Below are 16,246 nucleotides of genomic sequence, written 5' to 3'. Positions count from 1 at the left end.
ATTTTAATACTAATTCAAACAGTAGGAATTAAATTAATTAAATACAATTTTATTATTAATTTTGTATACATTAAATTGTGGATTTAATTACTATTCACCAATTTAATGATTTTAATATTATTTCAAATTTTACTCAACCAATAATCAAAACAGAGATTAAATCCATTAATTAAAAATAGAAATATTATATATATATATATATGAATTAAATCTACATGATCTGAAATTAATATAAAATATATTTTAGCCGGTAAAGCTTAAATGGAGTAGGTAATTTACACGAATCAATTTGGAAGGTGTCTTAGAAGAGAGGTGAAGCAACCCACATCATCCACCTAAGAGTAAGGACCGTAAACAGAGATACCTTTTTCCTTTCCTTTTCCCTCATTTTCTCTTGGCCTAAACAAAAACAAAAAAAGAAAAAAAGAGCTTTGTGTTGCAGACCCAGAAATGATGTCAAAACAAGCAATGTTTCCATACTATTTCCCTGAAGAAATCTTCCTTGAAATCTTCTGTAAACTACCTGTGAAATCCCTGGGGAAATGCATGTGTGTTTCTAAAGCCTGGAATTCTCTCATCAAGAACCCATATTTTATTTCCAGCCATGTGAGCCATCAGTCAAAGCTTCGTCGCACAAAAGACAACAATCTATTCTTTGTCATGACTGGCCGCCATGAAGTGGAATACTCTCTGCATTCTGATGACCAAGAATTCAGAAAGTACGCCCAGTTAGAGTACATGCCTTTTGATAACCATCATTCTATTGTTGGTGCTTGCAATGGGTTGCTTTGTTTGATGGACTTTCAGTTTAGTTTCGATAGCATCTTCATTTTATGCAACCCAATTATTCGGAAGTCTATTACGCTACCAAAACCATGTTTGTCTAGTTTGCCATATAAAATATCCGTTGGGTTTGGATTTGATTCAGCACAAAATGACTATAAACTTCTGAAAATCACTAAGAAAGGTGTGCTAGACAAGTATGTTGAGGTTGAACTTTACTCACTCAAAAGGAATTGCTGGAAAATATTAGCCCCACCAAAATATGATCTTTATTCTGATGATTTCATGGTTTATGTGAATGAAACTGTTCATTGGATTGCTTATGAGAGAGTGAATAATGAAGGGAGTTATAGTTGTAAGCTTTTGATTTTGGGTTTTGATATGAGGGATGATGTTTTTAAAGAGATTATGTTGCCTGAGAGATTGAGGAATTTGCCCCATCAGTCAGAGATCTATGTAATTCCATATGATGAATTGTCATCAATTGCTGTGATTGAATTGGGGTCTTTACATGCCGAGTGTGATATATGGGTGATGAAGAAGTATGGTGTCGTAGAAACATGGACTAAGATGTACAGTTTAGGAAAACTGGGGACGGAGCCAATGCCGAGGGTTCTGGGGTTTAGGAAAAATGGGGATTTGATGTTGAGAACTTATAACAATCTAAGATTGATTTCCCGTGATCCGGAGAGCAATGAAATCGATTATTTTGGAATTCAAGGCAGACGTACTTATGTTTGTAATTATACGGAGAGCCTAGTGTTACTTGATCGAGTAATTGATGATGCTATGACTGAGAATCGTGCAAACTATGCGGGTAATGCTAATCGTTCAACTGAGTGAGCGGCTTATGGATTTACTGAACTTGCCGCCAATGATGAAGCAATTAATGATTCGAGTTGTGTAAGAAGAATGTACAAGCAATGAACTCTGAGTGAGGGAGCAGGATAACAGCTTAGAACAGGCAAGGACACTTGGCTATTTTTTGAACTATGCTCTATTTTGTTGATTTCTCTATACATTTAACCATTTGAATCTAAAAAATTTACTGAATTTGACTCAAGCATTCCTGGTTATACATGCATTTGTCTGATCTGCTCGATTGCTTTGTAGTCTATACATTAACTTATCTATTATGGTCGGTTCTGAAATCATCTTTAGCTGGTAGGATTCGGTTAAGACATGGGAGAATTTTAACAACCCTACCAAAAGTTTGCATTTGTAGTTAGGTTCCAGGGGGGTGGCCATTTTTTTTTTGTTTGATTCAAGAATTGATTATGATCCCAAAGTTCTTTAAGTCGAGCACCTTAAGTTTTCAATCTTTGAATGAGAAATTAATATTAGCCCAAGCATAAGAATAAAAACTTGATGGGTTTTGTTGATTGAATTGTGCTGGTAATGTAAAACAGTGGTTACAGGTATGGCACACAAACTCTTCGATGTTCTCGAAAGTACTCATGTCTAACACCTATGCCGATAGATATTCAGACACGAATATGTAGGTCTGATCCATCAATTAACTTGTGACTGGAGGCATAGCTTAGGAATTTGCTTTATTATTTCCAAGTCCCAAGTTGTGAACTTCCGAGTTTGTAAAACTCAGTAGTTGATTACTTGTTACTCCCCTTTCTGCAACTGCCTACTTGTAAATAATTTCCTTCTTTCAGTGTTGAATTTGTATTTATTTCCAATGTTTAATTTCAGGAAAATGAAGAAACAAATCAGTTTATTGGGAAGACAATGATTATTTTATATATATATTTTTTATTCAATTATGTTTGAGTAATAAACTGATGAGCCATATTTGCAAAAGCATACAAAAGGCTGAATATTTTATATAGAATTTTTTTTGGTTCAATTAGGTTTCAGTACTAAAAATGACGAAAGTTTGTTATATTGTTGAAGCTAGAAATGGGATGATTATAATTCTTACCCTCAGCCTTCCTCTTCTCCCGTTATATATCGTTTGAGTGTACTCAACATGACTACATATTGTGTTGAGTTTTGGCTTGACAATGAAAGATTTGGGAATTGGGAATTGGAACTTGATTAATCTTAAAAAAAAAAGGTGCAGTGCTAATTACCTTAAATCTAACACTACTGCAAACATTCAACAAAAAGTTACAATCCAAATATATAGTTTTACCTAAATCACTCTCGAAGGCTTGTGTCTCCAACCGATCTTATTAATTGCAGTTCATTAAGATCGCTGATGACCCCTTCCACCTGTAAACCGACCACGACCTCGATGATATGGTTTTCTTCCACGACTGGATGATGCACCCATGTTAAAGTTCTGGGATGATTCAAAATTGCCTTGAACACCATCAGGTTGCAACTTACAATTCCCACCCATTGTTGGTCCATTTGTCGAGATACCTTGTAATGCACTGTTGAATTGTTGGCCCTGCATGCCCATTCCAAATGTTCCATTTTGTCCTGCAATCCCCATCCAAGGTGCAGAGGCTAGTGCAGCAAATAAGTTTGACTGGCCACCAGGTAAGATCAGATTAGGAAATGTATTCGAACTAGGATCAAATTGCTGCTGCTGATATGGCATCATGGTTGGCATCGCTGGGGTCGGTAAAGGAATGGGTTGCTGTTGATAATTCTGCGAGAGCAATGACATACCTTCTGCAGAAATCCTGTTTGGAAAAATAGCATTTTGTGGGTGCTGGACTGGCATTCCATTAGTCCAAACTCCATTTGAAGGTGTAATAATACCAGAAGACTGTGGCACGACCGAAAATGGTGGAACAAAGCCAGATCCACCAACAAAATTTTGTTCTCCCATGACAGAAGATGAACAATTATGATTAACCAAAGATGCTGAGATTGTGGTGAAATTATGTTGATTCTGACCCATTCCGGTTGATGTTTGCTGGGATGAGTTCTTATCAGTTTTCCAACATCCATTCTTACTCTTATTTTTCTTTTTATTGCTTTTCCGGTTTCCCACTCTCTGGTCATTCATGGCTCTCTTTGTCATTTTTTGCATCCTCCTGTACTCGGCCTCCTTTTCATCATCTGAAAACTCAGCATCATCTGATAACTCCTCATCATTCTCACCGGATGCATCATATCCTTTCTTGTGAAGATTCTTTTCATTGAGAACATGATTAGCAAATTCAGGGACAAAAGAGATAGAAGTGCCTTCATGGATCCCAGCAGGGACTTCACTCTCAGAATTATATCGTACGACATAATATGGGTTCTTTACAGGTCCAAAGATTTCATCCACAAATCCCAATGGAGATCTGTCTGCAGTAATCCAAAGAATCGAACCTTCATTCAGAGGATTGTGCTGCTCTCTTCCTTCAACAATAACTTTGGTACTAATCACCTGTAGTAATGAAAGGAACATCATTAGACAAACCTCGTGATTAAAGATCACCAAGCTCTGAGAACATAGCTATGTGATTGTTTAACAAAATTCAAATAAAAATTTAAGGTTTGGCCTTTGTTATTTGCAACAGAGGTTCCAACTTGCCCTTACCGACAAAACAACTCCAACAGGCAGCATCTGATGATGGGGTTGCAGTTCAACATCCAGTGGTGGAACTTGGGGAAGAACCTACCAAATTTAACAGCATTTATTATGCACTACTTTAATCATATAGTTCAGAACTAAAGAGTGCATGAGAGAGAATTCTAGATATAGGTTTCTGCGGTTGACAAGAGAGGATTAGAGTGCGATGAAACGCCTGATCTCTATCAAGCAAGAATCAGAGTGCAATAAAGTCTAATGGTCATGAGCTTGGATGGGTTAAAAATATACAGCCAAAGTTAGCCAAATAGGGCTCCAATTGCAAACAAGGTTAATATAAGATTACCACATCAAAGTACATGGATGCAAAGATCCACTACGAGCCAGACTCAATTAAATTGAAGAGATATGACATGGTTTCATCATGTGGAACTTAATCCGCAATCTCAGCAGAGCAAAAAACAATAACTTCCATCCAAAAGCATGTCAAAACATCTTTGAACAAGCAAAAGTTCAGTACAGAATGATTTTATCTCTTATTATAGACTACTCCAATAAACAACAGAAAGAAACACGTTACAGCTTGACTTGGAAATATTAGACATAAAAAGCACACAAACATGATACAAATACACATGAATATCTCAAAATCAATATAACAAATACTAAAATATAAAAAATCATATAAAGATAAGATACCACGATTATGATCTAACAAAGTACACAAACATGACATGAATACACAACAATAAGGAATATAATAGAAGCACAAAAGGAACTTCTAAAAGATATAACCAAAGCTACAATTTTACCTCAACTTCATTCTTAGACTTGATGGGACCTCTCAAAGCACCAGCATCTTCCTCCTCATCATCTACCTCATCAAGTTCAATATCTAACGCACTAAGGATTTCATCTGTTCCGTCCTCTTCATCATCATCCTCCTCCTCCTCCTCGTCATCATCATCACTGTCAGTTCCATCAACGGCCACCTCTTCATTAATACCTATTATCTCACCTTCTTCAAGTTCATCTGCACCATCCATATTTTTAGCCTCCCCCTTCACTTTTTCTTTATCCTCTTCCTCTTCGTCTTCGCCCTCCTCCTCCTCATCCTCGTCATTATCATCATCACTGCTACTACTAGAAGATGATGAAGAAGAAGAACATTCACTGTCAGACTCTGAACTACTACTTCCACTCTCTAATCCGTCAACCAAACTAACGTTTCCAATCACTTCTTCAATAGGTAAACTCAGATTCCCTTCTGGTTTTGACTCTTCTTCCACCTTCACCATACAGCCTGACTCACCTCTAACCGGCTCAGACCCACAAACAATTGGCTTGAGCCCATCAAAATCTTCTGCTTTTGATTCCTCAATAGATAAATTCAGATTGCTTTCTGGTTTTGACGTATCTTCTTCTACCTTCACTGCACGGCCCGGCTCACCTTCAACCAGCGCAGACCCATGAACAATTGGTTTGAACCCATCAAAATCTGACTCAGACCCATTAAAGCCAAGCTCGCTTACATGGGTTTTGTCAAATTTATCTTCTTTACCAATCTCCATACTGTTATCAATATCGGCAAATACACTCTCTTCTAACTCAATCCTATCTAAATCTGGGAAACCTTCAAACCACTCCTTTAAATTATCGCTGAACATTAAAATAAAATTAAAGAGAGAACGCCCCAAATACTTTATTTTTCTGCTATTCTAATGGAAATAGAGAAAACGGAAGAATGATAATAGGAAAGAAAATGAGTGGCAGAGTTAGGGTTTTACATAAGGGTTTAGAAGACGCATAGACGTACACGCATATTCCACCGAAACGACGTTGTTTAATGCAGGGGATTTTAGAAAGAAAATGTTTAAGTTTGTCAAACCTACTCTTAATAAATTTAAAATTTAGTCTTTATACTTTAATTTTAAAATATTAAATTTTTAAATTTTTATTTAAAATCTTAGTCTCTCTATCTAATTTTTTCGTTAGTAGCTGTTATAAAAGATAAAATAATATCTTTATCTTTCAATGTTTATAGTTTTTGTCAATTTGATCATTATCTTTTAAAGTAAATAAAAATTTAAAATTAATATTTTCCATATTTTAAATAAAAATATAAGAATTAAAAAATATATTTTAAAAACTAAAATTATGAAAATATAAAATATTTAAAATTAAAAAATAAAAGTTATTTTAAATATATACAAATCCCAAAATTCAATGTGACCTAAATCGGAATGGACTAGTTAGATTAAGAATTGATTGGGATATCGGTCTAGTGAGAGATAAAAAATCGATTGATCTATCAATATGGACTAGTTGAATCGACAATTGAACTGATTTTTATCAATTTTTAATATTTTTATTTTTAATATTTTATTTACTTTAAACTGATTAGACTGTTAGTTTCAAAAACATTGCCAAGTTTCAAAAAAAATTTACTTGCTTAGTCTGGTTGGGTTACACAAACCATGAATACCTCTTATTACTATTCAAGTAGTAAATAACATTTTTTTTTTGAAATTTTGGCAATATTTTTGGAACCAGAAATAGCAGTTGAACTGGTCAAACCAATCGGTTCTCAGTTCAAACGGTTTGATTAGTTCAAAATAAATAAATTATTAAAAAATTAAAAATAAAAATATTAAAAACTATAAAAAATTGGTTCAACGATAGATTCAACCAGAATTCGATTCAAACCAATTTGTGTCAGTTCATGGTTTTTATCTCTCACTAGATCGATATCTTAGTCAATTATGGGCCAACTAGTTTGACCGAACGGTTTGGTCTAGTTTACACAACATTCAATTTTGAATTTTTTAAATATTTAAATTTATTTTTGAATTTTAAATAAATTTTATTTCTTTCATAATTTTAGATTTATTTTAATATATATAGTTTTTATGTTTTTATCTAAAATATGGAAAAGTTATTTTTAAAATTTTAAATATTTTTTTCCATATTGACAAAATATGGAAAAATAATAACTTTTAAAGGGTAAGGACTAAATTAACAAAAAAATTGTAAATATTAAGGGCTAAAAATGCTATTTGATCTTTTTATAACAACCACTAACGGAAAAATTAGACAAAGGGATCAAGATTTTCAAATAAAAAGTCATAAAGATTCAATTTCTTAAAATTAAAATATAGAAATTAAGTTTTAAATTTCAAAAATAGTACAAAGAACTTTGACATATTTAAAACAAAGATATATTCCTTCGAAACAAAGTTGTTTAGTATAGTAGATTAAAAAAAAAGAATAGTGTAAACTATACAAATGATTTATATTACATCTTAAAAGTTACAATATGATCACTCATGTTATTGGTTTATTACATTTTGATCACTGAGCAGTTAAATGCTATTAACAATGGAACTATAAGTCGTGGGTGGCACTATATATTATTATTTCTGATAATACTCTAGAACGACATATTTTTATGTGTTAATTGTATGTTTATTTTGAGTATGACCCTACTAATTTGAGCTATTTATGGTCTTTTATTTTTCAGGCACCAAAATGGAGGCAAAAGGAAATTTAAGGGCAAAAAGTGCAAACTTGAAGAAATGGGCCAACATGCGACATAAGGAAAAAGGTGGTGCCAAAAATGCAAGTATGGAAGACATAAGGGCAAAAGTGCAAAAGAAGAGATTTTATAGCACAAGACTCTATTTAATGTTTAATTATATTAGGATAATTATTAAGGATAATTATTTAGATTTAATTTTAGGATTTATTTTCATTTATCTTTAATTATCTTTATTTATTTGTATTTATTTTTTAGAATTTAATTAGGAATAGGCTAGGTTTCTTAGGACTATAAATAGGGGATGAAGTGACACAAATTTCGTCCATCTTCTTCTGTAAACATTCTCTCCCCCCATAAGTTTAGCCTTTTTGTTCTTTCCATATTTTTCCAATAAAAATTCCATTTTCAGTATATTTTTTCCCCAAAAATCATGAGTCACTAAATCTATCTAGCTGAAGGTTGTCAAAATTCACCAAAAAGGGTTCTTGAGGCTTAGAATCCGTACTTAGCCTTCTCGACGAATATTCATCGCTTCTCCGCATTACGGGGTTGACGCTTCCGTCCATGTCCTTTAAAAGGTGATCTTTTCAACGTGTGCAAAGGTGGCTGCTTTGTAAGTCTTGGGAAGGTTGCACAGTCGGTTCGTTAGCTTACTGCGTCAGAGGTTGGTGAGCCCAAGAGATAAAATGGCGTGGGATTTGCCATTGAGAAGTGATGATCTAGCATAAGATGATCCCACAGAAGTGATTGTTGGCTAGAGTCAGGTTAAGTCTAAATTCTTGGAGCTGGTGGTTGTAGGCGTCCTCTTCCACTATAACTGGCTTATTCTGTTTAAGAAGGATCACTTAAAAGCTTAGGATTGAACCCAAGGTAGATTGAGACAATCGAAGGCTGGAATCTCTCTATAAAAACACATTTTCTTGAACTCTATTTATTTCTATTATTTTAATTTTAATTTTTGAAATTTCAATCAAAATTTTTAATTTTCTTTTTATTTTATTTTTCCAGATAAAAACTTTTAATTCTGTTTTTTTTAATTTTTTTCAGGTACGCAGGTTTTCTTGGGCATGATTCTGATCAGCATTTCGAGGAACAAGCGATTGTGCAAATCCAGTCCCTGAGGATTTGACCCTACTTCCCTTATACAATTATTTTTTATTTTTAATATTTTATAGGGATAGAATATTTTTGGTGCTCTCAGCGATCGAATCAAATTTTGGCACTGTTGTCAGGGATCGATAACGTACTAATCTTGTTCTTTGTTTCTTATGACTAGATCTGCTCCAGGTACTCTTGCGTTTGATTCGAAAATAGAGAATACTGCGAGAGTCAATCGCAAGGAAACAAAGTTACGAAAAAAGCAGTCAGGAGTGGTCCGGACTCAGAGTAACCCACCATCAGAAATTAGAATCGACGACGAAGTAGAGTCTAGGATTAACGAAAACCTACGACGAAGTAGAGTCTAGGGTTAACGAAAACCCTACTCAAACATTTGAAAGCAAAAAAGTAGAAGTCGATTCACCAGAAGAAGTGCTTAACTTTAGGGTTAACGAAAACCCAAATCTAGCACATCAACCAATGGCTCAAACGATTCGGCAACTAGCCAAAGCTCCTACAGAAAAACAACCATTATGCATTGCGTATCCTACTATGGATATTGATTTTGAACTAAAGTCAGGTTTAATCCAACTTCTGCCAACTTTTCATGGGTTGCAAAACGAAAATCCCCACAAACATCTGAAAGAGTTCCATATGTTTTGCCTTAGCATGAAACCTCAGGGGGTAACTGAGGATCAAATTAAATTGCGTAATTCCCTTTTTTCCTAGCAGATTTAGCTAGGGAATGGCTATTTTATTTACCTCCTGGATCTATTACAACATGGGTTGATCTTTCTCGTTTATTTCTCAACAGGTTTTTTCCAGCGTCACGAGCAGCTGAGTTAAGAAGGGAGATAGTTGGAATAAGGCAAAAAGAAGCAGAGTCTCTTTACGACTATTGAGAGCGATTTAAGAAGTTGTGTGCAAGTTGCCCACAATATGGTATAACGGAACAATCTCTTCTCCAGTACTTTTATGAAGGCCTGAAACCCATGGATATGAATATGGTAGACGCCGCTAGTGGAGGAGCGTTGGTCAACATGACTCCTCAACAAGCAAGGGACTTGATGTCCACGATGGCTGCAAATACTCAGCAATTCCGAGCCAATTCTAAGCCCCTTAGAAGGGTTCACCAGGTAAGTAATTTGACATTAGAAGATAAAGTTGATAGACTTGCTAATAATCTGAATTCTCTTGTTGCAGAAAAAGCAAAACCAGCCCGGCTATGCGGAATCTGTGCTACACCTGAACATACAACGGATGCATGCCCTAGTCTGTATGATGATACTATGGCTTAGTTGGATGCTGTGGGAAACTTCCCTGGACCACCACAAAAGCGATATGACCCCTACGCTAATACTTATAACCCAGGATAGAGGGGCCATCCTAACTTGAGTTATGAGGCCAACCCACGGTATAATCAGCCATACCAAACTCAGTTTCCACAACAGCCACAAGATTTAGGTACTTTTCTAGAAATTATGGTCAATAAATTAGCATCTAATGTCCTTGATTTCCAACAGCAAACTCTTAATTTCCAAAAAGAAACGAAAGCATCTATAAGAGAATTGACCATATCAATTGAGAAATTGAACTTTTAAGGGAAGCTGTCGTCACAAACAGAACCTGATCCAAGACAAAGCGCAAATGCAATGACGTTATGAAGTGGAAAGGTACTGGAACCAATTCTTAACAGAAATCTTGGCCAAGATTCCGCCCAAGAAAAGCCCAAGAATAATGAACAGGTCCGAACGAAACCTCCATTGCCTAAAATTCAACCTCTATTTCCAGGAAGGTTATATCAGTGTTGTAAAGGCAAAGAGGACAAGGAGATTCTCGAAACATTCAGAAATGTCAAGATCAACATACTACTATTGGATGCCATCAAACAAATTCCGCGATATGCCAAGTTTCTTAAAGAGCTCTGCACCAACAAGTGAAAATTAACAGGTAATGAAAGGGTAAACATTGGTGAGAATGTATCCGTAGTGTTACAGCGGAAGATGCCAGCAAAATGCAAAGATAGGGGCATGTTCGCAATACCATGCAAAATAGGCCACTTGGGAATAAAAAAAGCTATGTGTGATTTAGAGGCCTCCACAAATGTCATGTTTTTTTCTATTTATGAATTACTTAACGCTGGTTTTTTGACGAAGACAAGTGTTATCATACAGTTGGCAGACAGGTCTGTTGTGCATCCCGAAGGAGTCCTCGAGGACGTATTAGTGAAAGTTAATGAGCTTATTTTCCCTACAGATTTTTATGTAATAAAAATGGAAGAGGATAAAGCTCCTGGGTCTTCAGACATCTTGTTAGGGCGACTTTTCCTTAGTACTGCAAATACTAAGATTGACATGCTTAGCGGAACCCTCATAATGGAGTTTGACGGAGAGATCGTGAAGTTTAATGTTAACGGTGCTACTAGTCACTCAAATGAAATCTTGAACGCACCAGATTTGAAATTAAAATCATTTCCCGAGTATCTCAAACACACATTTTTGGAGAATGATGAGACCATTGCGGACTTAAAAGGGATTAACCCCTTGATAGGTACACATAAGATTTTCCTGGAGGAAAACACAAAGCCAAGGCGAGAGGCACAAAGACAGTTGAATCTGAATATGGTGGATGTGGTAAAAAAGGAGAATTTCCAAGCCCATACGGACGAAAGAATTCAACTGGAACAGCCCCAATGCTAGTTGAGGCATCAAGCTAGCAATGTTAAACAAGCGCTTGTTGGAAGGCAACTCAATTTTTATTTTTTATTTATTATTCTTTTATTCTTTTATTATTATTTTGTGATATTAATAAATTTCTCTTCTTCTGTCTAGGTAAACCTGTGAGAAAAAAAAACTTAGGAATTGGCATACTTTAACAACTAACTCTTATCCTATCCTTATCCCAACCAGGAATAGTGAGTCCCTGCCCCATGACTACCTAAAACCTGTCTCCAAACACCATTCCTATACACCCTTCAAACCCTAAAAATAAACCCATTTTTACATAAAAAATCCTATCAGCCACGCACCTTCTCCCCCACCCCTCAATCACTGATTTTTAGCCACCATGGTGAGAACTCGAAGTTGAGCCATTGTCGCACGTGTCACCTACCCATCGCCACCCTTCACCATTTCGCATTCTTCTTCCCTTCCGCATGAAATCACCGCGCCATCATCATTCTCTCCGCGTGCGTCATCCTCTCTGACAGTAATTACATAGGGAGTTCTTCTAAACTTTTTCTATTTATTTGTTTATTTTCTTCTACATCGAGGGTAATATGTTTTAAGTAGGGGAAGGTATTCCTCATTATTTTTGTCATTTATCTGCTATTTTTAGTGTTATGTTACTGTTATTGCTGCCTTATGCTCGTTTCTGCACACATTTAATTTTTTAGAATATTCTGCCTCTTTTCATGCCCAATATTTTTACCAAGAATTGCCACTGTTTGACTTACAAGCATGATTTTTGTCTTTTCAGAAAATTATGATTTTGCTATAACTGATTTCAGCTCCACTGTTTTATTTATATTATGTTAAAATAATTATGATTAATAGAGTTAACCCTATTTTGCTTTTAATAAATTTAATTAAGTGTAAATACAAAGAGGACACTTAATACAATTTGTAACACCCAACACCCGTACCCTACGCTGGGACGGAACACGAGGCGCTACAACTCTTAAGCACATGTAGTCAAACGTTTTCGAGTCACCAAGACTTGGTAAAGTTTAAAACTTTTTCGGAACATGTCTAAACTTCATTAACATGGACTCACGAGACCCTAAACATCCATCGAAACCCATTTAGGACCGATTCAGGTCCTTTAACAAACTCTAGAAAGATGACCTTAGAAACAGGACACACGCCTGTGTGGAAGGGCAACACGCCCGTGTGGCCATTAGGACAAGGCCATGCTAAAGGCCCGTGTGGTTCAGACGGCCTAAGCACGATGGGACACGGCAATTTCCAGAGCCCGTGTGAATTAAATTCTAAATTCAAACCTACAGGGGTTTTCATATGGTTTGACACACGCCTGTGTCCATAGCCCGTGTCCCTCACACAGCCATGACATGCCCGTGTCTTAGCCCATGTCTAAAAACCTTGACATTCTGTTTCTAACGTCAGCATCCAATTAGGGGCACACGGCTGAGGCACACGCTCGTGGCCAGAGGCCGTGTCCTCCACACGACTGAGACATACGGTCGTGTCTCTACCCGTGTGTTTACTACCATGCATACTGACTTGACATTTTTATGTGCAGAGGACATACGACCGGACAACACATCTATGGGGCTGGCCGTGTGTCTAGGCACATGCCCGTGTGTCTACCCATATGGACAAAAATAAGGCTATTTACCAAGCCTCTTTGCCACCGTTACTTACATTAACCTGCACAAGATCAACCAAACTAATACAAGCATAACATATATATAACCAAATCGGCCACAACCATTTGAAACTTGTATCAAATGCATATAATAACAATTAACATTGTAATAGTCCAAATCTGTCAGGGCCTTAAAACCAAAAAAATAAAAAATAAAAAAATAAATGTTTATTTATTTAAACAGTCCATATATAGAGCCCAAATACCTAAACCCACTACCCGCTTACATTTGACCTAACTGCCTACACCCGGTTTTAGCTTAAGCCCAACAGACCCATTACATTCGGGGCCCAAGAGGCCCAAATGTGTTAACAGATGAGGGGAGACCTAGGTTTTTTTTACCCTAGGCGCCGCAAACAGAAAATTCCAGAAGCCAAACCAAACGTCACGCTCCTTCAGTTTTCGTCTTTCCAGCTACCCTCCATCAAAGCCACGATTCCAGGCTCCAGGTCACGCCGTGATCAACGCCATCGACAGATCTGTATCTAGCACGATCATCGTCGGATTTTCCTAGCGAATATCTGCAAAAGAGAAAGAAACAGCAGCAAACAAACAAAAATGGGAAGAAATAAAAGATTTCTTTCCAAAATATATTGTAAACAGTGGCTATAAAAGCCTGAATCAAATACGATGTAATGGACCGAATTTTTTTTTAGAAAATAAAAACAGCAGACATACGAATACATTCAGGATTACAAACAGTTTCTTAAGGTGATTTATATTTCATATTTTGTTAATTATTTTCTGACTGGTATACGAAGCATTTTTTAAAAAAAAAAATAAACTACGGAAATATTAAGAGGAAGAGAGTTACCTGTAATTCGCTTGAAATGACGAGGGTTTTTTTAACCCTTCGATCATCGTGCGTGGTGGTCCTCGCGGTGGCGTGTGGGCGTAGGCGCCTGAGGACAGGGGCCCGACGAGGTTCTGAGGCCGACCCCGAATCCTCCTGCAGAGGATTTCTTTAAGTTTTTTTTTAAACCAGTGTAAAAATGATTTTCAAGCTTAAAATTTGGCTTATATAGCCTAAAAGAAATGGTGCCGTTTTGGCTTAAGTCAATAAGCAAAAAAAACGACCTCGTTTTAAAACTTGAGGACCCGCGTGTTGACCCGATTACCCGGGGAGGATCCACGTGTTTTTTATAAAATGGGTTAATTGCCCAATTGGTCCTCTTGTATTTTTTATATTTTTAATTTAATTTTATTTATTTTTTAATTTAGCTTTAATGTTTTAATTCTATTTCAATTTGGCCCTCACAGTGATTTAAAACCGTATTAGGGGAAACGATGTCGTTTTAGGATTAGGGCAAATAGCCCAGTGAGTCCCTCTTTTTTTAATGCGCAATTCAATCAGGCCTAGAATTTTTATTATTTCGCGAATTAACCCCCAAATTTCTTAATTGAATCCAATTTTAGTCCTTTTTTTTAAAAAAAAACCGTTAGTTATATTGTTTTATTTGTATTATTTTAACATTATATATACATTCATAAATTTCATTATATGTTGTATTTTTTATTTTTTATTTTTTATTTATTTGTTACATTATTACTATTATTATATATATACACCATATTATATTTCATTATAATTATTTATATTTTATTACATACTATATCTTATTATATAACATTCCTTATAATATTTATTTTTCTTATATATTCTTTTATATATATTTTATTATGTATATATTCTTTTTACTAATTATGCTACCATACTTTTATATGCAAAATACTTATTATATTATTATTATTATTTTATATTTCCTTATTTTATTCATATTATATTATTATACATAACTTATTTTAAGTATTTTTTAAATTTATATTTTAGGTATATTTTATCAATAATTACTTACCTCATATTACATTTTAATATACATTAATTCTTTCACATATATTGAACATATCATTTATATATTAAATCTTGTTTTGTGATTATTATTAAAGGTCATATTTTAGAATTGACATGTATGTTGATATTATTTTAGGAATGTTTATGTTAAGTTGTATGCCATGCATCATCTTTTGTCTATTAATTTATTAAAATGTATATAAGTTATACCGTATATGTTTATATGTTCACTTATGCATTTTTAATGTATGTCATATATTTTTGTATGTATGTTTTACATGTTTTAAATTTGCCATGTTTGTTGTTTAAAATTTGTTTAAATTCATACTTTTACTTACCTATTATGATAATATGCTATCTTGTATGTTATTCTATGATGTTAACATGATTCTTCATGCATTAATCAAAAAGGAGATTCCAAAGTTTTCAAATAAAAGGCATTGCTTGATATTTGAAAGCTTCGAGAAAAGTAGTGCCCTAACTTACTGGGTTGCAACCTTTCTCGTTGAGTTCGAATAGTCAAGCACCTTTCTAATTTTCTTTAAGGTTTTCAAAATACGAGCAACTGTCTTGGAATTTCAAAGTGTTGTGTCCTAACTTACTGGATATGGCGTTTTGTTGTTTCGAGATAGAGATTTTCAAAAAGGTTAGCTTAGCTTCGAATGTCTTAAAAATATTACGTCCTAACTTACTGGATGTGATATTTTGATTCATTTGATACAAGTGAACCCTAATCAAAATATTCTAAAGGGGATTGCACCTTAAAATTTTTAAAATTTCCAACATTAAAGACACTTGATAATCAATTAGGTACCAATTTTTGGGCGTTACGAGGGTGCTAACCCTTCCTCGTACGTAACCGACTCTCGAATCTGTTTTCTCGACTTTCGTAGGCCAAAATTAATGTTTTGAAACAAAACGATTTCTTGGTGATCCATTCACACCTAAAAAGATTGGTGGCGACTCCCATTTTCGTTTTTTCTTAAAGTCGATTCCCATTTTCCAAAACTTGATTTAAAAAATGGTTTCAACAAACATTAGCCAACTTTAATGGCCTATAGAAAATGAATATCACATTCATCATATGACCCAACACTTGTGG

At 35.0% G+C, this 16,246-nt stretch overlaps 2 protein-coding genes across 2 annotated transcripts; one reads left to right on the top strand and one right to left on the bottom strand.

Annotated features, from left to right (window-relative positions):
- The first annotated feature begins 228 nt into the window (after positions 1–228).
- LOC108464146 (F-box/kelch-repeat protein At3g23880-like) lies at positions 229–1,846 on the top strand. The gene has a single exon (XM_017764265.2). It carries the CDS (start codon positions 451–453, stop codon positions 1,624–1,626), a length of 1,176 nt encoding a protein of 391 aa, XP_017619754.1. The 5' UTR covers positions 229–450; the 3' UTR covers positions 1,627–1,846.
- A 968-nt stretch (positions 1,847–2,814) lies between these two features.
- On the bottom strand, positions 2,815–6,115 carry LOC108464145 (H/ACA ribonucleoprotein complex non-core subunit NAF1-like). The gene is made up of 3 exons (XM_017764264.2): positions 5,083–6,115; positions 4,280–4,357; positions 2,815–4,126 (listed from the first exon to the last, which is right to left on the bottom strand). The coding sequence occupies exons 1-3, from the start codon at positions 5,935–5,937 to the stop codon at positions 2,984–2,986; spliced, it is 2,076 nt and encodes a 691-aa protein (XP_017619753.1). The 5' UTR covers positions 5,938–6,115; the 3' UTR covers positions 2,815–2,983.
- Between the last annotated feature and the right edge of the window lie 10,131 nt (positions 6,116–16,246).

This window comes from Gossypium arboreum, chromosome 13 (genome assembly GCF_025698485.1).
Source record: "Gossypium arboreum isolate Shixiya-1 chromosome 13, ASM2569848v2, whole genome shotgun sequence".
NCBI lineage: Eukaryota > Viridiplantae > Streptophyta > Magnoliopsida > Malvales > Malvaceae > Gossypium > Gossypium arboreum.
Note: the sequence above shows the minus strand (reverse complement) of the source record. Positions and strands in the feature narration are given on the sequence as shown.

Excerpts from the sequence above, each read along its gene's own strand:
- LOC108464146 (XM_017764265.2), top strand. The coding sequence starts at position 451 with ATGATGTCAAAACAAGCAATGTTTCCATACTATTTCCCTGAAGAAATC.
- LOC108464145 (XM_017764264.2), bottom strand. The coding sequence starts at position 5,937 with ATGTTCAGCGATAATTTAAAGGAGTGGTTTGAAGGTTTCCCAGATTTA. Across the intron at positions 4,358-5,082 it reads AGTCTAAGAATGAAGTTGAG|GTTCTTCCCCAAGTTCCACC; the intron begins GTAAAATTGTAG and ends TAAATTTGGTAG. Across the intron at positions 4,127-4,279 it reads CTGTTGGAGTTGTTTTGTCG|GTGATTAGTACCAAAGTTAT; the intron begins GTAAGGGCAAGT and ends TCATTACTACAG.